The sequence below is a fragment of the Sminthopsis crassicaudata genome, chromosome 4, assembly GCF_048593235.1.
Source record: "Sminthopsis crassicaudata isolate SCR6 chromosome 4, ASM4859323v1, whole genome shotgun sequence".
NCBI lineage: Eukaryota > Metazoa > Chordata > Mammalia > Dasyuromorphia > Dasyuridae > Sminthopsis > Sminthopsis crassicaudata.
In genome coordinates, this window is record NC_133620.1 from 61,531,289 (window position 1) to 61,557,569 (window position 26,281).

The 26,281-nt window shown below is 37.5% G+C and overlaps 2 protein-coding genes across 6 annotated transcripts in view; one reads left to right on the forward strand and one right to left on the reverse strand.

Moving 5' to 3' along the window:
- The window catches only part of ANKRD45 (ankyrin repeat domain 45), a 49,344-nt gene extending 35,980 nt beyond the window's left edge, over positions 1-13,364 (reverse strand). For 3 of the 5 annotated variants that reach the window (XM_074308385.1, XM_074308384.1, XM_074308382.1), the window contains exon 1: positions 7,149-7,377. In XM_074308385.1, coding sequence (XP_074164486.1) covers positions 7,149-7,280 — 132 coding nt within the window. In that variant the 5' untranslated portion in view covers positions 7,281-7,377. Of the gene's footprint in view, positions 1-6,721; positions 6,989-7,148; positions 7,378-13,270 lie in introns of those variants that run through there. The other 2 variants (XM_074308386.1, XM_074308383.1) reach the window with 2 other exon arrangements.
- The window catches only part of KLHL20 (kelch like family member 20), a 62,582-nt gene continuing 48,790 nt past the window's right edge, over positions 12,490-26,281 (forward strand). Inside the window, exons 1-2 of the mRNA XM_074308377.1 lie at positions 12,490-12,612; positions 14,711-14,775. Of these exons, the coding sequence (XP_074164478.1) occupies positions 14,753-14,775 (23 nt within the window). The 5' untranslated portion in view covers positions 12,490-12,612; positions 14,711-14,752. The remainder of the gene's footprint in view (positions 12,613-14,710; positions 14,776-26,281) is intronic.

Here is a 26,281-nt window from a genome sequence, read left to right on the forward strand (position 1 = left end):
TAGTTGCCCTTTCTCATTTAAATAATTAAGGAAAATAAAGTTTCTGTCCTCCATAGGCTACATATGGTAAGGACTGAAACTTGTAAGGAAAAAGTGGCAAAGTAGTAGCAAGCACATTCTCTTCAATTTATAGTCAGGTCAACATTGCTGAGAGCATCAAGTGACTTGTCCAGACTCACAGAGTCAGCTTTTGTTTATTTATACAGAATAAATAGAACATAAATGCGTCAGAGAGGGAGAGTGTTTGGCAGTTGAGTGGGAGAAGGAAAAGCTTCCAGCAGAAAGATGTGTCTGAGCTACATTTTAAAAAAATATAAGCATACAAGGAAACTAAGATGAGACCATAGTACATTGCAGATATTTGAGAGAGTGCAAAGTCACCAAAGTGGGAATGTGTTGTGGGAAGAACAGAGAGAAAGTCAGTGCAGCTGGAAGAGGGGTAATATATAAAGAGGCTATGATAAATGTAGAAATAAGTATAGAATAATTATACATGCTTAACCTATAGTGAATTACTTGCTCTTTAGGAGAGGAAGTGGGGGAAAGGAGGAATAAGAATTTGGAACACAGGGTTTTGCAAGGGTTAATATTAAAAATTTAAATAGTTATTAAGTATATGTAAATATATGTTTGTGCATATATATGCATATATATACACATATATATGCATATATATATATATGGAGAGAAACAGAGAGAGAGAGAGATAGGTCAGGGTCAAGCAATTTGTAGTTTTGTTGAGTTGTTTCAAGAATGTCAGACTTCTTGTGATCCCATTTGGGTTTTGTTTTTGTTTTTTTTTAGTAAAATACAAGAGTAGTTTGCCATTTCCTTCTCCAGCTCATTTTACAGATGAGGAAATGAGGTAAACAAGATTAAGTAACTTGTCCCAAATCACACAGTTAGTCAGAGTCTGAGGCCAGGGATTTGAACTGCAATTCCATACTAACACTCTCTGCACTATAGAACTCCAATTCCATACCTAACACTCTCTGTACTATAGGCCCACCTCACTGTCCTCAAGCTAAGTGGTAAGGGGCTTGAAAAGACAAATGAAGGGTATTTGGTTTAGAGACAACATGGCGCATGAGGAGTTTATTGAGTAAAGGGATCATATGTTCAGATCTGCATTTATGGAAAATCATTGTGACAGCTATAGGATGGATTATGGTGAGGAAAGATGAGGCAGAGATACAATTTAGAAGACACTCTCAGTAGTCTACATCTGAAATGATGAGATGTTGCTGGCTTTATGAGTAGAGAGAACAGATGGGATATGATTGTCATGGAGAGAGGGAAAAGTGCAATGTTTGGCAATGACTTAGAAATGTAGAGTGAGGCTACACACCTGGCTAAGATGATAGGAAAATATAATGATGAATGTTGGGGGGGGATGCGGGAAAACTGGGACACTGATGCATTGTTGGTGGAATTGTGAACGGATCCAACCATTCTGAAGAACAATTTGGAACTATGCTCAAAAAATAATCAAACTGTGCATACCCTTTGATCCAGCAGTGTTACTACTGGGCTTATATTCCAAAGGGATATTAAAAAAGGGAAAGGGACCTGTAAGTGCCAAAATGTTTGTGGCAGCCCACTTTGTAATGACTAGAAACTAGAAATTGAATGGATGCCCATCAATTGGAGAGTGGTTGGATAAAGTGTGGTATATGAATGTTATGGAATATTATTATTCTGTAAGAAATGATCAGCAGGATGATTTTAGAAAGGCCTGGAGAGACTTACATGAACTGATGCTGAGTAAAATGAGCAGAACCAAGAGATCATTATACACTTCAACAACAATACTATATGAGGGTATATTCTGATGGAAGTGGATATCTTTGACAACGAGAAGATCCAATTCAATTCCAATTGATCAAGATGGACAGAATCAGCTACATCCAGAAAAAGAACACTGGGAAATGAAAGCGGACTACTTGCATTTTTGTTTTTCTTCCCAGGTTATTTTTACCTTTCTGAATCAGATTTTTCTTGTGCAACAAGAGAACTATATGGATATGGACACATATATTGTATTTAAAATATACTTTAACATGTTTATGTATGAGACTGCCTGCCATCTAGGGGAGGGGATGGAGAGAGGGAAGGAAAAAGGTGGACAATGTTGTAAAAAATTACCCATGCATATGTTCTGTCAATAAAAAGCTATAATAAAAAAATTTTTTAATGTAGAGTGAGAAAAATGAAGAATAAAAAAATAAATTTACAAATCTGGGATTCTAGAAGAATGCTGGCAGTCTAGACAGAAATAGGGAAATTATTTCAATAGAACTGAGAATTTGGGATGATGATGAGTTCTGGTTTGGACCTGGTGAATTTGAGATGTTTCAGGGACTTTCAGTTCAAAAATGACCAAAAGTGATAGAGGACTAGGTTGTGTGATAGAAACTTTAGTTCTCTATTGGGATCTGTATGTGTTATGTGTAGAGAAAATAATTAAGCCCATGGGATCTGATGAGTACAGAACTTTGATGTACATTTAAAGTTAGAGGATGTGCAGAAAAAGCATTTGATAAAATCCAACATCCATTCCTACTAAAAACGCTTGAGAGTATAGGAATAAATGGACTATTCCTTAAAATAATAAGGAGCATATATTTAAAACCTTCAGTAAACATCATATGTAATGGTGATAAACTAAAACCTTTCCCTGTAAGATCAGGAGTGAAACAAGGTTGCCCACTATCACCATTACTATTCAAGATAGTACTAGAAACTCTAGCCTCGGCAATAAGAGCCGAGAAAGAGATTCAAGGAATTAGAGTAGGAAATGAAAAAATCAAATTATCACTTTTCGCAGATGACATGATGGTATACTTAGAGAACCCCAAAGACTCTACTAAAAAGCTATTAGAAATAATTCAGAATTTTAGCAAAGTCGCAGGATACAAAATAAATCCACATAAATCCTCAGGATTTTTATACATTACCAACACAATCCAACAGCAAGAGATACAAAGAGAAATTCCATTCAAAATAACAGTCGATAGTATAAAATATTTGGGAATATATCTACCAAAGGAGAGTCAGGAATTATATGAGCAAAATTACAAAACACTTGCCACAAAAATAAAGTCAGATTTAAATAATTGGAAAGACATTCAGTGCTCTTGGATAGGCTGAGCGAATATGATAAAGATGACAATACTCCCTAAACTAATCTATTTATTTAGTGCTATACCAATCAGACTCCCAAGAAACTATTTTAATGACCTAGAAAAAATAACAACAAAATTCATATGGAAGAATAAAAGGTCGAGAATTGCAAGGGAAGTAATGGAAAAAAAATTAAATGAAGGTGGTCTAGCTGTACCTGATCTAGAACTATATTATAAAGCAACAGTCACCAAAACCATTTGGTATTGGCTAAGAAATAGACTAGTTGATCAGTGGCATAGGTTAAGTTCACAGGGCAAGATAGTGAATAAAAATAGCAATCTAATCTTTGACAAACCCAAAGATCCCAAATTTTGGGATAAGAATTCATTATTTGACAAAAACTGCTGGGAAAACTGGAAATTAGTATGGCAGAAACTAGGCATGGACCTACATTTAACACCACATACTAAGATTAGATCAAAATGGGTCCAAGATTTAGGCATAAAGAATGAAATCATAAATAAATTGGAGGAACATGGGATGGTTTACCTCTCAGACTTGTGGAGGAGGAAGGAGTTTGTGTCCAAGGGAGAACTAGAGACCATTATTGATCACAAAATAGAACATTTTGATTACACCAAATTAAAAAGTTTCTGCACAAACAAAACTAATGCAAACAAGATTAGAAGGGAAGTAACAAATTGGGAAAATATTTTTACAGTTAAAGGTTCTGATAAAGGCCTCATCTCCAAAATATAGAGAATTGACTTTAATTTATAAGAAATCAAGCCATTCTCCAATTGATAAATGGTCAAAGGATATGAACAATTTTCAGATGATGAAATTAAAACTATTTCCACTCATATGAAAGAGTGTTCCAAATCACTATTGATCAGAGAAATGCAAATTAAGACAACTCTGAAGTATCATTACACACCTGTCAGATTGGCTAAGATGACAGGAACAAATAACGATGAATGTTGGAGGGGCTGTGGGAAAACTGGGACACTGATGCATTGTTGGTGGAGTTGTGAAAGAATCCAACCATTCTGGAGAGCAATCTGGAATTATGCCCAAAAAGTTATCAAAATGTGCATACTCTTTGACCCAGCCATACTACTACTGGGCTTATACCCCAAGGAACTACTAGAGAAGGGAAAGGGTCCTGTATGTGCCAAAATGTTTGTGGCGGCCCTTTTCATAGTGGCTAGAAGCTGGAAGATGAATGGATGTCCATCAATTGGAGAATGGTTGGGTAAATTATGGTATATGAATGTTATGGAATATTATTGTTCTGTAAGAAATGACCAACTGGAGGAATACAGAGAGGCTTGGAGAGACTTACATCAACTGATGCTGAGTGAAATGAGCAGAACCAGAAGATCATTATACACTTCAACAATGATACTGTACGAGGATGTATGCTGATGGAAGTGGATTTCTTCAACATAGAGAAGAGCTAATCCAATTCCAATTGATTAATGATGGACAGAACCAGCTACATCCAGAAAAGGAACACTGGGAAATGAATGTAAACTGTTATTTTTACCTTCTGAATCCAATTCTTCCTGTGCAACAAAAAATTTGGTTCTACACACATATATTGTATCTAGAATATACTGTAATATATTTAACATATATAAGACTGGTTACCATCTGGGGGAGGGGGTTGGAGGAGGAAGGGAAAAAATCTGAATAGAAGTAAGTGCAAGGGATAATGTTGTAAAAAATTACCCATGCATATGTACTGTCAAAAAAATGTTATAATTATAAAATAAAATTAAAATTAAAAAAAAATAAATAAAGTTAGAGGATGGTTATGGATGAGCAAGCAAAAAGGACTGAGAAGGACTGGTCAGACTAGTAGAAGAGGAACCAAAGCAAAGGAAGAATAAATGATAACTAATGGACAATTCAAATGCTGCACAAATGTCCATGAAATCTGTCTCATCAGCACAACAATGGAAAAAGTACCTGGTTTGGTGTCGAGAGTAGAAGTCTGTTACTTTCTATTACTTATATGATCTTGGTCAAACTAAGGCCAAACCTATCTAGGTTTGATAATTGACTGTAGATTTCTGCTTTATAATCCTATGAAGGTTTGCAGCCCTACCCCCAGCTCATTAGGTAACTCTTCTACTTAATGAAGGAGGATTTATGGGAGAACGTCTACAGATGGGTTGAGCTATAGATAGGTTGTGATATGAAAAGATATTAGGAATATCCATGTTGTTGGAATCAAGAGTCCATTAATTTATCAAAAAAGCAGTTATATGCAAAGAATCCAGGGGAAAAAATGATAAGTTCCTTTGTAATAATTATAATCATCAAACAACCTTGTGATAGTAACTTTGCTTACCATATAAGTTTTCTTCTTGGAGAGAGAAATGTACTGACAAGAGTTTACTGATCTATTCAGCAATTTTGTCATGTGAATTAATAAAACTGATTTATAAAAACTGTCTTTTTAAAAGCTTTTTTAGTGCCTTCTGCTCATGATTACTCCTAGATGAAAAGTTAAAATTAAATGTCTAAGCTTGTAAACCTGAAGACCAAATCCTGGGAAACCCTGGTGACTCTAACAAGATGAAGGCATTCTATTACACACTCTGCATTATCTTCCTGATCTCTCTCTGTCTCTCTCTCTCTCTCTGTCTCTCTCTCTCTCTCTCTCTCTCTCTCTCTCTCTCTCTCTCTCTCTCTCTCTGTCTGTCTCTCTCTCTCTCTCTCTGTCTCTCTCTCTCTGTCTCTGTCTCTCTCTCTCTCTCTCTCTGTCTCTCTCTCTGTCTCTCTCTCTGTCTCTCTCTCTCTCTCTCTCTCTCTCTCTCTCTCTCTCTCTGTCTCTCTCTGTCTCTCTCTCTCTCTGTCTCTCTCTCTGTCTCTCTCTCTGTCTCTGTCTCTGTCTCTCTCTCTCTCTCTCTCTCTCTCTCTCTCTCTCTCTCTCTCTCTGTCTCTGTCTCTCTCTCTCTCTTCCCTCTCCCTTTTTTATTTTTTATCACTCAATTATATAACAATCACCAACAACTCAGGGTAAAAGACCTACCTGAAGATACTATATAGTGACAAGTAGTAATGGGTTATAAATGTAAGGAAAATTATAATTTTTAAGAAGTCCCATGTTCTAGTCTCACTCAACTCTTGTCACTAATTAGCTGTAACCATGAACAACCCTTTTCATCCCCCAAAATTGGAATACCTATCCTGCCTACTTTGTGGGTTGTAGGCAATTTACTAATATATGTAAGGTATTTTGGAACATATGTTTTATAAATGTCAGGGATATCATTATCATTATTATTCTAACGTTAATCTTTTTCAACGGAGTTCAGATAGAAATGGTCCTGGGACTAGTCTGTACTATTAGTTCTTTTATATTTAATATAAATTGGAATGGGACCTCCACCTTATGCACTGCACTGAAGACGTCTTCAATTCAAATGTAGCGGCAGAGAGCAAAAGGGAGATTTGTTATTGTTATCGTAATGATGTTGGTTACTGCCTCCAAAAGATTAGTCTTCTACCACCTGTCACCCCAGAGGGCTTCAGGGAAATCCCTGAGAATGCTTCCCAAGACTTCATTCTTTTGCGCACTTACGGGCTCTCTGCACAAAGCAACCGGACACCAGGAGGGATTCAGCCTGCCCAGATCACAGACACAGGAGGAAGAGAGAGGCACTGAGAAGTGGATTCTGAGAGCCCTCCCTGAGGCAGAAGGCATCACCCTGTGCCATTGAGGGGAGGGCTTGGAAAGGAAAAATCTGGGATGTCCCTGATTGTAACACACGCACACGAATCAAGTGCAAGGAAGAGAATCATAATGGCTGCCCTTTACAGAGACTGCTGTTAGGGACACCTGGGAACTAGCCTACGCTCTGTCTTGCACCTCCCCCCTCCCTCCCACCCCATCACCCCTCCTCACCGTCACCCCCACCCCACCCCCACCATCTTGCATTTCCATTGTCCCAGCCAAACTGGACGCAGCCCCAAGCCAGGCTTGCTTGCCCCTCCCCCCCTTCTCTTACAGAGCTCGGGCTGTAGGCTTCCTCCGTTACCATGGTGATTGCTGCCTCGGCCTCTGCCGGGCAACAGTCGATACAGAGCATAACTGGTAGGAAAGGGAGAGGCGGAGGCATCTTGCCACCCATCCCTTGCATCCGCTGTAGCCTGAGCAACGCGGGCACACGGCGGCCGCAGCCGGACTCCCCTCCCTCTCCTTGTCCTCAGACCCGATATTAGCCCGCACTTCAGAGCTTTCAGCCTTTCCCAGAAGGCCCGGATCTTAACGTTAAACACAAAAGAGTGTTGGGTTCCAGCCTTCCCCAGGTTGAGCTTTTGCTTTTTTTTTAAGCGGAGGTTGAGCTTTTGCTTTTTTTTAAGCGGAAGCATTTCTGATGATTTGTAAAAACCCAAACTAAACTTGCTCGTTTTGCTCTATGAAAACTCTGCCTTGATTTACCACATCACCACCGAGAAGCCATTTATTAAAGCTGATCTTGCCCAGGACTACCTTGGGCAACAAATTCTAAGACACGATGCCTGACTTTGTGAGATTTAAAATCCCAAGTGGACAAGGATAAATGAAAATACTGAGAAGTCTGTAAGAGTCAATGAAGTGCCAAACTCACAAATAAATAAATTTTTCTTATTTCTTCAGAGCTAGGATTTTTCTGTACACGAGGGTGGAATAAAATGATTCCTTCACTACCATTCCATCAAGATAAGGCTTTTAGGAAGTAGAATTTTAGGATCTTGGATTTAGAGATAGAAGGAACTCCAGATAATCAAGTTTTCAATTTTGCAAATGAGTCTCAAACTAAAGGAAATAAGATACCCTAAATCAACTATATATAATGGAACTGAGATTAAAAACCTAGATCTTCTGACTTCAGACTCTTTTCCTGTAACTGTTCTCTTTCAATTTCAGAGGAAAGGGAGAGGGGAGAATTTGACAAAGCTAAGGGGGAACTATTCCAAGATACAGAGAGTAGCAAGAATAAGGATATAGAATCAGAAGGAAGAAAAACTATATCCAACAGGTTTATCAGTTAACAACTGAGAAGTTAATCAGTTAATTCCCAAATGCTTTTGTTTATATATGAATGATATGAAATATATGTATAATTAAGTATATGTTATTTTTCTATGACATATATTAATATAATAATATAAAAACATATTATATTAAATATATTATTATATATCATTTGTGTATGTGTGTTTACATACTAGAGACTGCAATAAAGATGAGAGACCAAGTGCTAGTCATATCCAAATGCTGATTAGTGGCAATTTGTCCTGTCTACTATATGACAGGCATTGTGAAAAGTGCTGGGGATACCAAGAAAGGGAAAAGAGCATCCCTATTTTCAAGGGACCCAGGCTGATAGGAGAGAAAACATGCAAACAACTATGTGTCAATAAGATGTAGACAGACAAACAGTTACATTCTGGAGTACACTCTAAACCAGATTAGAATGTAAATGGGAAATATTTGATGAAATAAATAATACAATAATACAGAGAAATTATTTTTTAAAAAATTAACTAAACCAATATATAGCAGCAAATATCCCTAATTAGTTATGGTTGAGGGGTCCTATTTCAATTTGAAATTGATGCAGCCAAAGTGATGGATAGTTAATTGGTCAAGTAGGACTCAGAAGACTTGGGTTTGACATTCACTAAAGCAGATTACTAAACTGGTCATATACACTTCTTTCATAAGATATCCTTCTATCCCTCCCCTTCTCCTAGGTTTTACTGAAAAACAATTTGGAATTATGCAATAAAAATGCAGAATTGTTTGTATCCTTTGAGCAGTAATCCTTTTATTATACATATGCACTAAGGAAATTACTTATGTGAAGAAAGACAGCTGACCCTCTCTGATCCTGATACCCATGGCAGTCCAGAAAGAGAATCCTGGACCTGAAATACTTGGAGGTCTTGGGCACCATGTCCACAAAGAACTCAGTCTTCACCCATCCAACTTTCTAAAAAGGCCAGACACCAGATTTCACAGCTCCAGGATTTGTCCACGTTTGGTTACACAATATCCCCTTCCATTTTGAGATAAGGCCAAGAAACAGGTATCAAATATGAGCTTATTCAGGCCCCTAAGGATTTAGTATTTATGAAGTCAGAAGAATGTCTCTCCTTCTCAGGTATGTGATAGAATACACTGATACCACCTATCCCTCTCAAAGAACCCTTAAGGATAGAAGCCCCAGGTAAATATTACTATTTCCCCATCCAATGACTAGCACATCCCTATCTCAACTATTCAAATGTTTATGACTCTTGAGTGGCCCACTACTTACGAAAAAAACACCCCTTTCCTTCCCTTCCACCCTAACCTTATCCCTCCTAAGACCCCATCCTCTTTTGCTCTTGCCCTCCCTTGTGCTTTCTGGAAATCCCTTCCCTTTGTCTTTAAAGCTCTTCCCACCAAATGAGGATAACATCCCTAGATACCCTCATTAGGAGTAGATGCACCTTGTCTTATGTCCTTTCAACAGAGTACACCAGGAGAACATATTCTTTACTTCTCTACCACTTACTTCCATTCTCCCTTTGCAACCATTAATTCAGCAACCCCCTTTGAGGTTCCTTCCATTTTTCTATATCATCCTCTACAGATTCTGGTTGCCAGTTTTCTTTCTTAAGGAGTTGGATATCTGGCCAATCATCTTCCTCTCTGCCCCAATTCCTTCCCTCATAATTGAGGGCTTCTGCTTATGTGATGATGTTCCCTCCAATGTCCTGGGCCCCAACTTATCATCCTTCTCAAGATTTATGATCTGGGACCTTACTCCCCCTCGGGCAAGCAGAGGATAGGCATTCTCTTGATCTTATCCATAATTTGACCTTCTTGATCCCAAACTCTGAAATTCTTTCATCACCACTTCCTACCTTTCCATCTCTCCCTGTTTTCTTTTTATACCAAAACTCCATCCTAACTGTATTCTCCAATATCTCCAATATCACCACTCTCCCTTTTCTTCCTATGATTCTAATTCTCGATTCATTTTCTAAATAGTCTTTGCTGACCTTGAATCCTTTGCCTCTTCACCTCATGACATGACTAATCATGCCTTTCGAAACCCTGAATAATCCCTGGATAACCTTTTCTGAGGTAGCTAAAGGTACAGAGGATAGAGCACTGAGTTTGGAATCAGAAAAAAAAATTCAAATCCAGCCGCATACACTTAGTGACTCTAAATGAGTCAGCCTTAGTTTCCTCATCTTTAAGAAAAAACGGATAAACTAGCACCTACCCCCCAGGATTGCTGTAAGAATAGAATAAGATATTTGTAAGCCCATTATGCAAACCTTAAAATATTATATAAATGCTAAGTATTATTGCCAAATGCAAAGCAACTGCATTAAATTCACTACAATTGTGTTAAATCCATTAGAAGTCTGTCATCTGATTTTAGCAAGGTTTTCACTGCTACAAAGAGCTCCTTTATTCCTTCCAAAGTGACTTTCTATTATACAACTACAACTCCCCACAGTGATTGTCCCAAAACTTCAAGCCTCTTGAAATGTCCCATCCTACTCTTTCAGCAGAGAACCCTATCTCAGACTTCCCTAAGAACAGGCCATCCAAAGTGACCTCCCTCTTTTCTGATATTTGACATCATTTCCCATTCTTTCTTCTTTTGCTCCAGCCTTTGAGCCTCCTTTCTGAGACCAATCCTTCTACTTCTATCCTTAACACATTTTTTTCCAATCCTCTGCTCTCTCTGATGTTCAGTCTCTCTTTACATCCTTTCCTGATGCTTAAAAACTGCCTAGATCTCTTCCACCATTAGAAGGTAACTTCTCACTTTTCTATCTTTTATCTCTCTTCCCTTTCATAGCCAATTTTCTGGAAGAAAGATGTCAACAGTCACTGCATTCACCTGTTCGCCTCTTGTGCACTTCTCAACCTCTTTGTAATCTGATTTCTGACTCTCCCACCCCAATGAAGTTGCCCTGAGGCTGCCGGAGATGTTTAAAATGCTAAATCTTATGTCCCTTTTTTCAGTCTTTATCCTCTTTCAATAATTCAACATTGGGCATTTTTGACCACTTCTTACCACTTTCAGGACCCTGTTGGCCTTTCTTCTGCACCTTAATGCAGGCCGCCCTTCTGCACATTTCCCAACGTTCTTTTTTGGTCCCTCATCTCCTTGTTCACTCTCCCTGGGTGATCTCAAAAGAGGTCACCTTCCGGATATCTCCATTTGGATGCTCTGTGGGAATGTCACACTCAGTGCATCTAAAGCATAATTCATCATCTTCTCCCTCCACCCAAACTCATCCCTCCCCCAATCTTCCCAATTTTTGTGGGCCGTCAACTTCCTATCCTCGTAATCCTGATCAATTCTTCTCTCGCTTTTTAACTTCCACATCCAATCTATTGTTAAATCCTGACAGTTCACCATCTTTACTCAATTCTTCTCCTTTCCAGTCATACGATGTCGTCCTCTGGACTTAAATTATCTAGACAACAGTTTCCAGGCTCTCCCATCTCCAGTAAGGTTTCAGAGAGGCCTGGAGAGCCTCGGACGAACTGATGCCGAGCGAAGTGAGGAAGCGGAGAGAACACCGTACGGGCCGCGGCCAGGCTGTGGGGGGAGCCGCCGGACGGACTCGGCTCGGTCCCGCAGGCACGTGATCCCGGACAGTTCCGGCAGACTTGGGACGGAGGGGGCCCTCGCACCCAGAGGGCTGTGGGCACCGAGTGTGGATCCCAGCCGCATTTCCGCCTTTTTGCTGTTGTCTGTTTCCTTGCTGGTTCTTTCTCATTCTTTTCCTTCTGATCCGGTGTCCTTGCGCAGCTGGATAACTCTGGGAATGTTTAGAGACGTGCACACGGTAACCTCCGTTGCTTGCTGTCTGGAGGAGCAGGGGGAGAGAGAAAATTCGGAGGTTTTGCGAAGCGGAACGTTGGAAACTCTCTCCAATGTATGTGGAAAAATAAAATGCTCTTTAAAATCCTCTAATACCTCACTGAGGGTACGAGGAATTGTGAGTCAGACTTCTCATTCTGACACCCAAAGTCTTTCCTGCTCAGTCTCAGATTCTAGGAGGAGTGTACACGTGCAAAGGGGAGCAGAGGGAAGAGAGCACACTTGTTTTGCGCTGTCTCCCTCTTTGGATTGTAAGCTCCTTGAGGGCGGGGGCTGTCTTGGACCTTTCCCGGTATACTCCAGTGCTTAGCTTAATAAATGCCTCTCCGCACGAGCGCCCTCTGCAGGTATCGCTGCGTACTCTCTCAGGGATCAGATTCAGAGGCCTCTTACTTTCCCCGCCCCCACCGGCGCCTCCCGGAACCCTGTTCCGGAGCACCAGTTTCCTGTCAACATTCTGTTAGCGCCGGACTACTTCCGGTCGCTGGACAGAGACGAGCAGGAAGTGGTTCTGAGGGGCTTGGATCCTGCTGTGGAGGAGGCGGCGACGGCTGCGGCGGTGGCAGCAGGGCGGGCGTGTGGCTGGGTGAGTGAGGGAGCCCACGGGAGGGAGCTGGAGTCCGGGGAGGAAACCCGTCCGCGAGCAGCGGCCAGAGGGTGGGTCTGGCGCTGGGCTGCTCGGCGGGTGTGGGCACCCTCGCCCTTTTGCTGTCACCGCTCTGCCGCCGTCCCCTCCCCCTCCCGGGCGGCCGGCGGGGTCTCCTCCGCTGGGACCGGGGCGCTGACATGCCTCGGAGGAAACGTGCGGGCCCGGGGACTGCGCTGACAGGCTGCGGGGGGAGCGCGTCGCCTCTGCCCTCTCCCCTGAGGTTCAGACCCGGCACCCGCCGTCTCAGGGTTGACCTTGGGCAAGTCATTTCTCCCGTCCGGGCCCTTCTCTTGAGCCCAAAATTAGAGCACTGGCTTCGGGAGAGCCTCCCGGCGCTAAATCCAGGACCCCGCGGTCGGTTCGGGCGCCGGGGGCTCACGGTGGCCCGTGAAAGGCAGTTCAGTCCGGCGGGGTGCGAGGTCTGGCTTCCAGCCCCGCTTCTGCTGCCCGTGTGACCTTGGGCCAGTCCCCTGACCCTCCCGGGCCTGACTGCCTCCCCCGCCAAGCCAGGGGCATGGACTAGAAGGCCTCTGGGGACCCTTCACCCCGGCCTGGGCTCCGCTAGCGAGCCCTTCCAAGCCCCGACCCAACCCACCTTCCGGACTTTTTCCTCCATGGTCCCCCCTCTCTCCCACTCAAGGCCAGTTGCTCTTCCCACGAAAGACGTTACGTTTTCTCCCTTCCCGTCTTTGCACGAGCTGGGTGCGGGGTGGAACGTACCCCCCCTCTTTCCGCCCCCACCCCCACCCTTGCATGCTTTGCCTGGAAGGTTGTTTCCCACCCACATGCTCCTCTTTCCAGAAATTTATCCGGCTTCTATTTTGTATATATGTATTGTGCAGGTGTCAAATATGTCACCTAGATATATTTCTACATGAGCACGGGCGTGCTCCTGATACTCATACCCGTAGAGTGGGCTAGGTATCCAAGGGGCCGCAGCGCCAGGTCCGCAGTCGGGGAGCCTGAGTTCTAATGTGAAACTGACTCCGGGCAGTCCCTAAACTCTCATCTGTATAATGAGAGCAGTAATCCGTGCCAGGGCTGTTGTGAGAATCAAACGAGATCATAAAGCTCTTAGTCCAGTGTTATGTTAGCTATTAGTAAGTTTATTTGTATTCACATATGTCACATATATACTTGAAAGACAGCTTAGCATAATGGATAGAGAACTGGCATCATAACCAGGAAAATCTGGGCGCAACACCTCAGATTTTAGATAAATCACTTAAGCCTGAATTCCGTGTTCTAGGCAACTCTTTAAGACTAAAAGTTAAGGGAGAGCACTGGCCTGGATTGGTGGAGGAGGTTCTTCACTACACTGTACCAAAAAATTCGCAGATCCAGGCCTATCCTTATTTTTTGTTGTTGTTATAACCCCATAGAATGTTATGTTTCCCGAGGCCAGAGACAATTTCATTTTTGGTTTAGTATCCTTATCAACTAGCATATAGTGCTAGCTCTTAATAAATGCTTTTTCATCTATTCATTGTTGAAAGCTAATATATAAGAAAAAGGTTTTAAAATGTCATGTTTTGCTTGTCCCTCAGGGATTTGGATTTCAAGAGCAGAAAGGAGAGAGAGAGAGAGAGAGAGAGAGAGAGAGAGAGAGAGAGAGAGTGTATGTGTGTGTGTGTAACAGAAGAGAAAAAGATTTAAAGTCAAACTTTTCTTTGGATTCTATTCACAATAATGAATATCAAGATCCTTAAGATTAGCTGTTAAACAAGTAAGACTTAAGTTCCAGGCAGTGCCATGTCCTCTATACATGCTTACAAAAATTAAGTGACAGGGATGTTAAAAATCATCTTTTTCCATTTAAGATAATGAAATATTGTCCTTGTTTTCCAGGATTTTAGTCGGTATCAATTATTTCTAGCCTACAGAAACTTGAATATCAAGATTTTGAATGATAGAATACTGTAATTTTTTTTTAAATTCATACTAAACAAACATAGAAAAAGAATGAATGTATTCTTTAGATTTAATGTTAGTGATAAGATGGTGACAACTTCAAAGCTTTTTTTGGTTTTTTTAGATTCAGCTTTAAAACTTGGAGAGAAGATTCTCTTCATGGTGCATGGACGGAAAGCCAATGCGCAGGTAGGCATTTAAGAAGACATATTTTGATGGTTAAATTCCAGCAACTGATGATCTAAGATTTTCTAGATGATTTAGACAGTTAAAATATTCTTAAACAGGATTAATTTATGCAAAAAAATTGAATTTTCCTTTTGCAAAGATGAATTAATAAGATTATTATAAATTAATACTAGAAAGTCAGATGTTTATAGAATGAGGTCATAATAATATATTTTTTGGTCCATATCTGTGATCTTGTCTGCATAGGAAACTTTTGATGTACAAACTATTACCATTACAGATTATCAACTTGTTTTTAACTTGTGGTCTGAGAATATTGTTTGGTAGTAATAACACATAGCTATTTTTAATTCTTATATAGTCCTGAACTGTATTTTGAATATAACATTTAACTACTTATTTTAATTTTGCATAGCAATTATTTCTTTTTGTATACAAATTGTTGGAACATTTTTTATGGTTATAATCAATAAACATATTACAATGTTGTATAGGGTTAGAAAAGACTTAAATTCCCAAAAGAGAGGGTGATTTTTTTGTTGTTGTTTCCTAGCTGATGACTATCATTCATTCTTTGTTATGGAATGTACTTCTAGCTTGATTCTGGTTTTGTTTCTAATTTTTTGGAATGTTATGCTAATAAATTAAACATGTTATTAAGAAGATCTGCAATGCCGCTCAGAGTATTCAAGGTCTAAGAAAGATATTAAGATAACTTGAAAAATAAAATATTCTGAAGAAAAAAACTGACAGCTTGAATTTTCTCCCTTTACTGAATTGTCTCTCAAATGACATTGGAATCCTTATTGAAACTAAATCAACAGTAGTAAATGATCATAGTAATGTAGTGTTTAATCAACCCTCAAATCACAGCTTTTGGGACAAGAACTCTGACAAAAAAAAAACTGATGAGAAAACTGGAAAACAGTATGACAGAAAATGTGCTTATGTACCAATATCTTACATCAAGATCAAAATGGGTATGTGATTTAAACTTAAAGGATGATATCATCCTTTTTTACAGGCAGTATCTCTGACAAAAGCTTCATTTCTCAAATATATAGAGAACTGAGTCAATTTTGTAAAAATACAGGTCATTCTCTAATTGATGTATGGTCAAAGGATATGAACAGGCAGTTTTTAGATGAAGAAATCAAAGCTATCTATAGTTATGGGAAAATGCTCTAAATCACTTGATTAGAGAAATGCAAATTAAAATAACTGAGGTATCACCTCACATCTATCAAATTGACTAAAAATGTTGACAGGGATGTAGGAAAATTGGGACACTAATGCACTGTTGGTAGAGTTATGAACTGATTCTGGAGAGCAATTTGGAACTATGCCCAAAGGGATGTAAAACTGTGCATATCTGCACTCCTAAGTCTGTATCCCAAAAAAGATTGAATAAAGGGGGTAAGGGGAGAGACAAGATCTATTTGTACAAAAATATTTATAACAGCTCTTTTTTAGTGGCAAAAAAAATTGGAAATTGAGAGGATGTCCATCAATTGGGGAATGCCTGGACAAGTTGTGGTATATGATTGTAATAGAATATTACTATAATATCTGGGCTAGCTTTCTGGAGGGCCTTGAGACCAGCCTTGTTCTCAGCAGAATAATCACCACGAGAATAGTCAAAAATAAAGTCCAAAGTCTTTATTGTCTCCTTCAGTCTGAACTAGTCTGTGAATTATCACCCAGGAGAAGTTAGTAGCATCAGGTTTACTAATACATACTCCGAGCAGGCAGTCTGATGATATTTACCCAGATTTTGACTCCCAACAACAGAATCCAGGAATATTCTGGACTGCAGCTATTACAGCTGACCACCCTCTACATATTACTGTTATAAGAAATGAAATGCAGGCTCATTTGAGAAAAACCAGGAAAGACTTATATAAACTGATAAAAAGAGAGGTGAACAGAACAGGAGAATATTATACACGGTGACAGCAATAATGTATGATAACCAATTGTGAATGACTAAGCTATTCTCAACAATACAAAGAAACAAGATAGTCCAAAGGACTATCTACCTCCTGAATCTGAATCTAGATCAAAGCATACTATGCACTTTCTATATTTTTTCCCCCTTTGGATCTGTGTCTTCTTTTATTATTATAAGTATGACTAATATGGTAAAAAGAAAAAAACTGAATCAAAACACTTGTTATTTTTCATATAGAAGAAACCTAAATAAAACATCTTAATTTCTAAATTATCTTACTTCATATTTAATATAACTATGATGTTGATATTTGTTAACTTCAAATCATAAATTATATAGTTCTGTCAAGCCATTTTAAAAGAAGAAACATTTTGTAGTTTGGTTATAATTCATGCCTAGTTCCAGGAAAGAGAACCAGAAAGCACAAGTTGTTTCCATTTATAGTATTAATTTATTGGGTAATCCAAGATTGCTTAACTTCTGCCTCAGTTTATCCCCACTAGTTTGGTTCATTAGGGTGTTAGAATTTAATGAATCCTTTTGAAATATATTGATGAAAAGATGCTATAGATATGACAAGTGCTGTTACCCTATTTTTATCTTGTCCTATTATAGAAATGATGTTTGTGACATCAGAGTACATGGAGAAATAAACAACACAATTATAAAACGCTTCATCGCTTCAGCTTTTAACTTGATTGCTACTCATCCTTTGCTGCCAGAAATTCTCTTATGTAACTCATAAAATAAAGGTTTATTTCTCATAGGAGATACAGATTGTCAGGTTCCTTAATCATTTCTGAATGAAATATGTCCTCATTAACTCTTATTCCAACTTCTCATTAATTTTTTTACTGTATTGAATATCAAAGTCATCAGCCAATTATCCACAATAATGAAGGTATTTTAGGGTAGGTAACGATTATTAGCTCTTTTCTTGTTACTATTCCTTAGCCAGAGGACACTGTTGTCTGTTGCTCTCCACTTTGACCATTAATTTGTCGCTTAGTGTTATATATAAAAGTTAATGGTCTTTCTCTATACTTAGAATTAGGTTCTTGGTTAAATAAATTATAAACAAAGTTTTTACTGCTCCAATTGAAATTTCAACAGTAGGATATTGTGGAAAAAGTATAAGGTTGGAGTTACATCCCTTAATTCAAACATTAGTTTTGTTACTTACTATTTATGTGATCTTACACAAGTCTATTTCTTGAAGCCTCAATTTCTTCATCTATAAAATGAGGGAGTTACATTACATTACAGAAGGTCTCCAAATCTAAAAACAATTTTTGATCCTTTGATGAATTTTGATGGATTGATTGAACCCTTTCTTTGTCTTTTTTTTTTTTTTTTTTTTAATCTTTCCTTGTCAAACTCTACCCTTGAATTATTCCCGCCACCCATTTTCTTCCTATTCACATGCTGCTAGGTCAGAACTGGAAAAAATTATGAAGCTGTTGACTGGATCCACTACAAATTTATGCTGACTAATCTCAACTGAACCTTCATCGCAGTGATACAGTTCTACTATTCCTTAACTGATTTCCCTATCCCATTGACTCCAATAGCTGTTCCATTGAGTACCCTCTCTTCAAACCTCCCTTGCCACCCCTTCTCCCTATTTTCTTGCCTCTTCACCCAAAAATAAATAAATAATAGAAGTCATTTGCCAAGATAAGGTTACGGAGAGCTCCCTCTTTCCCTTCCTCCTTAAGCCATCTCTCTGATATCCCATTCTGTTGTTTCCTCCTCCTGGTCTGATGATTTGGTAGCCTTTCTGCTTACCAGGCCAACCAAATCACATGTATCCTTGATCCCATATTCTCTTCTCCAGCCATCACCCACATTCCTTTTAATCTTTGATCTCTCCCAATCTATTGGTTGCTTCCCTTTTTATAAACATATTCAAGTCTTCCCCTTAACTGTCTTTATTCTTACTTCTGACTTCATTCAATTTAAACTGCTATCTCTAAAGTTACTAATAATCTTCTCACCGTTCAATCTAATGGCCTTTTCACAATCCTCATTCTTTTTGGCCTCTCTGCTGCATTTGACACTGTTGACCAGGCTCTCTGTCCTTGTTTTTTGGTGGAATTTAATTCTCTTGATTCCCTCCTATTTGTCTGCTTGTTCCTTCTCATTCACATACCTTATTTATCACATGCCTAAATGGAGTGACCCCAAGACACTATCCCCAGTCTTCTTCTTTTTCTTCTCTGTCGGTTCTAACTTGATATTATCAACTCCTCCAGGTTCGGTGATCGCTTCCATACAGATGACTCTCAAATCTGTATGTCCAGCTCTAGTCTTTCTCCTTAATTCTGTCAGCTTCCCATTGGATACTTAAGACTAAAGACACCATTGTTCTTCTGGTTACCAAGTTCACAATCTTAGAGCCATCTTCTACTGACTTAAGAGTCAGTGGGGGTAAGCCCCACATGTTCAATCAGTTGCTCATCTCCACAGCACTATATATATGTTTATTTATTTATGAAGCCTTATATATTCATTGATAATTTTGAAGTTTGAAAAACATGGGAAAATTAGCCTTTTATTAATTCGCCGTGCAGAATCAACTATAAGTAAAAAAAAAAAAAAAAAAACAAATTAATTGTATAGAATTTAATTTTTACCCAGTTTGATTTTTTAAAATCTGTTTCACAAGTGACTGAACTCAAAGTAAGGGCTTAATGCCTAGTTTTGAGTTTGATAACTGTGATATAGTGAAAGGGTAGAGTGCTATATTTGGAATCGAAGGATTTGGATTCAAATCCTGGCTAGTGCCTGTGTGACTAAGAGCAAAATGCTTTAAACTCTCTGAGCCTCAGTTTCCTCTCTTATAAAATAAGGTGTTGTTAAGTCTCTTCCAGCTCTGAATCTATTTTCTTGCATTCTACAGAGCCTAACTATAGTTCATTTCACACACTGCAATTTTCAATATAAATTATAGTTCTGATTCTATATAGTTTCTCTTAATTTGCTTTGCAAGATTTTCAAGTCCATTTTCCTTTATTACTTAGTTTACAATTCTCTGTTTCAGTAAATGATTGTCTGCATTTGATCCTTTATGGTTGCATTTTGAATCATTATTTTCATTTTGCTTCTGTGTCCCCTTCTTTAAAATCTGTTAATTTTTTAAAGCCAGCAACTGAAAGCCTACAGCTCCACAGTGTGATATAAAGGAGGGGACTTTTTTAATCTAATGTACTCACTTTAAGCCACTGTTTTTCCTTTAAAGCCAAACATAAAAATAACCTTAAATTCTTTACATTGCTGCTATGGTGAGTCAGTACTTAAGGCTAATTTATGTAATTTCAGCATGCTGGGGGTTTTTTTCCTCAGAAACAGAAAAAAAATGTTGCCATCTTTATAGTGCAGAAATTGAGTAGAATATATTTGATCTACTAATGGAGTTATATATTAGTGCTGCTATTATTCTAGGTTCTACTAGTTCAAAAATATTTCTAGTGATTGTAGTGATCTTTCAGCTTCTATAAAGTACTTCATTTATTATTAAGTAGTCCTTCACTTTCATGAAAGTAGTGTTTCTAGAAAATGACAAAAATAAAAAATGCAAATATTGATATATTGAACCTATGGGAAGTAGAGGATTATATTTCTGCAGCCATCAAAAGATACAGTTATCCCTTCTACATTGTGACTTTACTTTCCCCATCACAGTTTCAATACATCATAGCTTGGCATAAGAAATTAAATGAGAATTTAATTTTTCAATTAAAGTTTTCCCGAAGGCCAGCAGATACACAGAAAAGATTTAGAAACTCAGAAATACATAACATATATGTATAGTATTTTTACTTAATATTGACCTATATATAACCTATGGCCAAATCCTTAACCCAAATTTTAAAATAACACCTCATAAAAGAAAAAGAAAAAAATTAGACTTTTTCTGTGGTATGAAGGGAAGGTCAAAAAAATGTACACAGATGGAACAGAAGGTTTTGCAAGGGTCAGTGCTGAAAAATTAAGCATGCATATATCTTGTAAATAAAAAACTATAATAAAAAATAAATAATAAAACAAATATGGCCCAAAAAAGTACACAGATTTTAGGGGCACCATACTACTAATCCCAATATGTGGAAGGAAGAATTTTATAATCTTTTGCTAGAAATTGCTAAACATATACTTTTCTGCACATAGTTCTTTATAACAAACATTAATACTGATAATATGCAATTTTCCTAAAACAATAACTATGAGATAGCTCATAAAATGCAGGAGGGAGGAGTAGTAATGTCAGAAGAATCCCCAAGGTAAAAAATGGAAAAGGGAAATCTGCCATCTCTGATCTCCTTTCCAGCTCTTTTATGAGTCTGAGAGCCCCTCCAAACTCAAAACTCCCCCAGGGATCACTTGACTTGGCCTGGCCCAGTAGCTTGGCCAACCAGGGGAGGGAGATATTTTTTTCCATTTTTTTTTCAATTCCCTTATCTTCACTTGAGGGATTACTGTAGCACTTTCTGGAGTGGATTCACAAACACTTTTGTGAAAATTTTCTTCCTTTTTACATCATGCCTCTCATTTTTTTAAAATCTACTGCACATAGTTGGGAATGTGCATGGCTGCCATCTCAAAAATGAAAATGAGGTTATTAATAAAATCAATACTTTAGGTCTCCAAAGTTGTGTGCAAACATTGAACATTGTAATACCATTGTCAGTCAAATCCTTGACATTTGTATGGTTAATACTTTTGAGTTACCCACTTTGCCAAAGATTAATTACACATATGTTTCAGATTTTCTTAGAAAAAGTACAAAAAGAATATAAAGGAAACAAGAATTGGAGCAAGGAAAATAGATCCCTGCTACAGCACATGAGGTACAAACACGAAACAGCACACAGGATTTTAACAGAATCACAAAATGTTAGAGCTAGAAGATACCTTAGAGATTATCTAGTCCAGTCCCTTCGTTTTCAAGATGAGGAAACAGGGATCCAGAAGATAAATGATTTGCCCACAGTCACAAACTACTTAGAGTGAAGACTAATATACATGTCTCTTCATTGTTAATTGTATAATACTGTCCTGTTTAGCCAAGTCTAAAATCTACTCCAGATAATGAGATATTGTTGGAAAATTGGATTATTTTAAATGATTAAAAAGTATTTTTCAATAACAAGATTAATTATCACATTTTACTTATACTATTGGTCTGTATTTCATAATGAATTAGTAAACTTCAATTTATCACAAAATCTGAATATTTGGGATTGAAAATTTAACACACACTAAGTATTTATGTTTAAGGCACTGGGTTATGGATTCGTATTTTATTATAGTAAAAGTTTCCCAAAACAGATGTTTTCCTTAAATTTCACAAACCAAATGTTTTCTTGTATTTTACAACAACTCTGTTTTTATTTTGCTGGCAAATTTTTACTTTAATTCCTTTTTAACTAATTTAAATGCATTTGCCAATGTTTACCAATTTCAGATAGAAAATGAACTCCACCTAATAGATAACATAGGACTTCCTTAACAATGTAAAATATAAAATTGAATCAGGAAAATGGTATAATCTAAATTTTTAGGGAGATTATTGTATTTGAATGGATTGAAGACAGAATTGACTAAAGAAGTCCGACAAAAGAATCTCAGAATTGGAAGGGAAATCAGAGGCTCATCTGATTCACCCAAATCTGAAGTAGACTACACATTACATCATTTTTGACAAGTGATCATCTAGGGGTGCTTTGGGGTAATGCAATAGTTAGGAAGTTCTATCTGATATTGTATAAATATGCTTTTTTGCAATGTCTATTCATTGGTCCTTATCCTATCCCCTCTGGGGAATAGTAAAAATTATTGGTATTTTTATAGATTTAAGGTTTGTAAAGCACTTAACCAATATCTCATTTTATCCTTACAATAACTCTGGAAGTTAGATGTTATTATTAACTCCATTTTATATGGAGTATGGATGAAGAAATTGAAATAGATTAAGTGATTTTACCAGGGTCACATTCAGTAAGTTAGCTAAGGCTAGATTTGAACTCAGGTCTTCCTGACCATAGGCCTAGCGTATCACACAATTTAACTGCCAGTAATACTAGTTCATAAATACTTTAATTAATCAGTAGAGTGCTTTTCTCATAAAAGTGCTACATGAGAAAGGCAGAACAAGTATTATTATCCCCATTTAACCATCACATTTTTGTTTTTTTTTTCCTAAACATATCTCCATATTTAACAAGCTGTACAAGAAAAATCAGATCAAAAGAGGGAGAGAGGGGGGAAAAAAAGGCAAACATGCAGCAACAAAAAATGTGAAAAAACTATATTTATGTATCTATATTGGCCTCTCTGGATGCAGATGGCTCTCTCCATCAAAAGTCTATTAGAATTGCCCTGAATCACTTCATTGTTGAAAAGAGTCAAGTCCATCACAATTGACCATCACATAATCTTGTTCTTGCTGTATACTATGTTCTCCTGATTCTACTCACTTCACATAGCATCAGTTCATATAAGTCTCTCCAGGCTTCTCTGAAATCATCCTGCTGATCATGTTTTATAGAACATTAATATTTTATGACATTCATATGCCATAACTTATTCAGCCATTCTCCAACTAATGAGCATGCAGTTTCCAGTTCCTTGCCACTATAAAAAAGGCTGTTATAAACATTTTTGCACATGTGGGTCCTTTTCCCTTTTTTATGATCTCTTTGGGGTATGGCCCAGGAAAGAAACTGCTGGATCAAAGAGTATACACAGTTTGATAGCCCTTTGAACATTCCAAATTGCTATCCAAAATGGTTGGATCAATTCACAACTTCACCAACAATTTATAAATGTCCCAGTTTCCCCACAATCCCTCCAATATTTTACCATTATCTTTTCCTGTCATCTTAGTCAGTCTGAAATATCTAATATCTTAGAGTTGTCTTAATTTGAATTTCTTTAATCAATAGTGATTTAAAGCATTTTTTTGTTAATTTCTTCTTCTGAAAATTATCTGTTCATATCTGTTGATCACTTATCAAATGGAGAATGGCTTGTATTCTTATAAATTTAAGTCAATTCTCTATATATTTTGGAAATGAAACCTTTATAGAAACACTGGGTGTAAAATTTTCTGTTTTCTGCTTTCCTTCTAATCTTGGCTGCAATGGTTTTGTTTGTACAAAACTTTTTTAATTTAGCATAATCAAAATTATCCATTTTGCATTTTGTAATGTATTCTAGTTCTTCTTTGGCCATAAATTCCTTCCTTCTGCACAGATCTGACAGATAGACTATCCTTTGTTCTCTTAATTTGCTTTTTCATGGAGAAACTGATTCCCAGAGAAGTTGAATAAATTACTTATGGACCAATAGCAGTTTATTGACTACAAGTCCAGCATTCTCCATGCTGCCTTAAAAAGCAAACAAACAATAATAATCATCCTAGCATTTACATAGTAGTTCAGGGTTTGCAAGGTACTTTTCATTAACTCATTTGATTGTTAGACTTGCCTATTAAGCAAAACAAGTGTGATTCCCTTTCCACATGTTAAGGTTTCACATACTTGAACATAGGTATTATGTCCTCTGTAAGTCTTCTCTTCTATATTCTCAGTGATGTTCAGATAATCCAGATATTGCATAAACTCAAGAGTTGTCACTATCATGGTTACCTTTTTCTCAATGTTTTCCAACATAAGTGATTCCTAAAATGTAGCTCTCAAAACTGAACATAATACTCTAGTTATTTCTGACCAGGGCATAATACAGCAAAATTTTCATCTCATTCCCAGAAGCTATTCTTCTCAAGGTAGACTAAGATTATTTGTGCTCTTTTTTACTGCTGTGCCATACTGTTGAGTTTTATTATTAATGTCATCATAATTCCTCAAATCGTTCAAAATAGTTTATCTTTAGTATGTTTTTTTTTCCCACCTTGGATAAGCTGTTTCCCTAGTTCTATTCACTTGACACTCTGCACTAGTTCATAAATGTCTTTCCTAGGTTCCTCTAAAACTGTGCCATCATTTCTTCTAGTCCAGTGACATTCTATTACATTCATATTCTTCAGTTTGTTCAGATATTCCCTAATAAATGGGTACACCTTGGTTTCTAGTTGTGATTGAGAAACTTATTGGCATTTTCTAGAACAAATGTGAATGAATACATTCATTCATTGAAATATGCTATATTTGATAGTATTAAAACATTTTGAGACCTGCACATAGCATTATTTGTGTAGCTATCAAGGAATATCATGATTACAGATGTCAGACACCATCATGGCAGAATCAACTTTACAGAATTATTTTAATATGTGAAGTTAAAAAAATTTGACACATCCTTGCTCAATTAAAGGTAACAAAAAATCCAGAAAACAACTATATCAGAAATTCTAGATTTTCTTAATCACCAAGGAGAACAGCATTTTTCCTGCAACTTTTAGTCTTAGAAAAATTGCTTAGAGGACTGAGGTGCTCTGTTTCACTGTAACAAAAAAAACAAACAAGGGGAAAAAACAATCTAAGAAACAATTTTGGAGTTAGTAATAAAAGTAATAACAAGTACATATCATTGAATTTGTTAAATGTAACTAGAGATGGTTTATCCCTGGACAAAACCTTTAAAAACAGCTAAGTGCCAAAAGTAAAATCAAAAGTTCCTCCGTGTACTTCATGAATTCAGCCAATAACAGGTTGACAGGAAATACGTCATAATTTCGAGCATCTGCTCTTTGCTAAGTAAAGTAAGTAAACTGTATTAAACATCAAAGGATGCAAACAAAGGCAAGTGGAGGCAAATGTTTCTATTAGATAGACTGTGGAAAATGAGATAACTATGTGGAATGATAACCTGAGGAGGATGTGTGAAGTAAAGGAATGTGGGAATTAAATGAACCACTCTAACTCCATCTAACTCAGCTCCCTTTCTATTCTATTATGAATCTAGGCCAATTTCTGTCTTGGGAATAAACTGTTCATTTATGTGAATTGGGAGAAATCTTTTCTGCATTATTTGAACCTAGCCCTCTGTGTAGCTAGGAAGCTAGACCACTTCTACATATTGGTTATAGACCCTTAACTAAGGACCTAGGTATGCTAACCAGAATCAGTCAGATCCAAAGATTGATGTTTGATTGAGTTTTTTCACACTTACGCATCTCAAGCAACTTTTTTGTCTTATCTGAAAACTGGCTGTGTATCGGTCAGTCAATGGCTGATTGAATACACACACTTGGGAAGAGTGGGACATCTCATTTTCTGATTTCAGGGAATTTCATCTGCTCACTCTTCCCTTCCCAATTTGAGAAGTTCATAATCTTTCCTCCAGTTAGAAATCAGATTACTTAATCTTGTATCCTGGTTTATAACCTGTTAATTATTTTCTTTTAATAGATAAAAATCTGTTATTATCTGTTTTCCCCCACACCACCCCATCTTCAGTGTCAAGTGCTAAACTGATGAGTCCTGGTTCCAATTTGTATGCAGTGGCTTATAATAAATTGTTATACTCAGGTGTTCTGTTTTTTCAATCATTTTAGATTTCACCCATCATAAAGGTTTATTAAGAATAAGA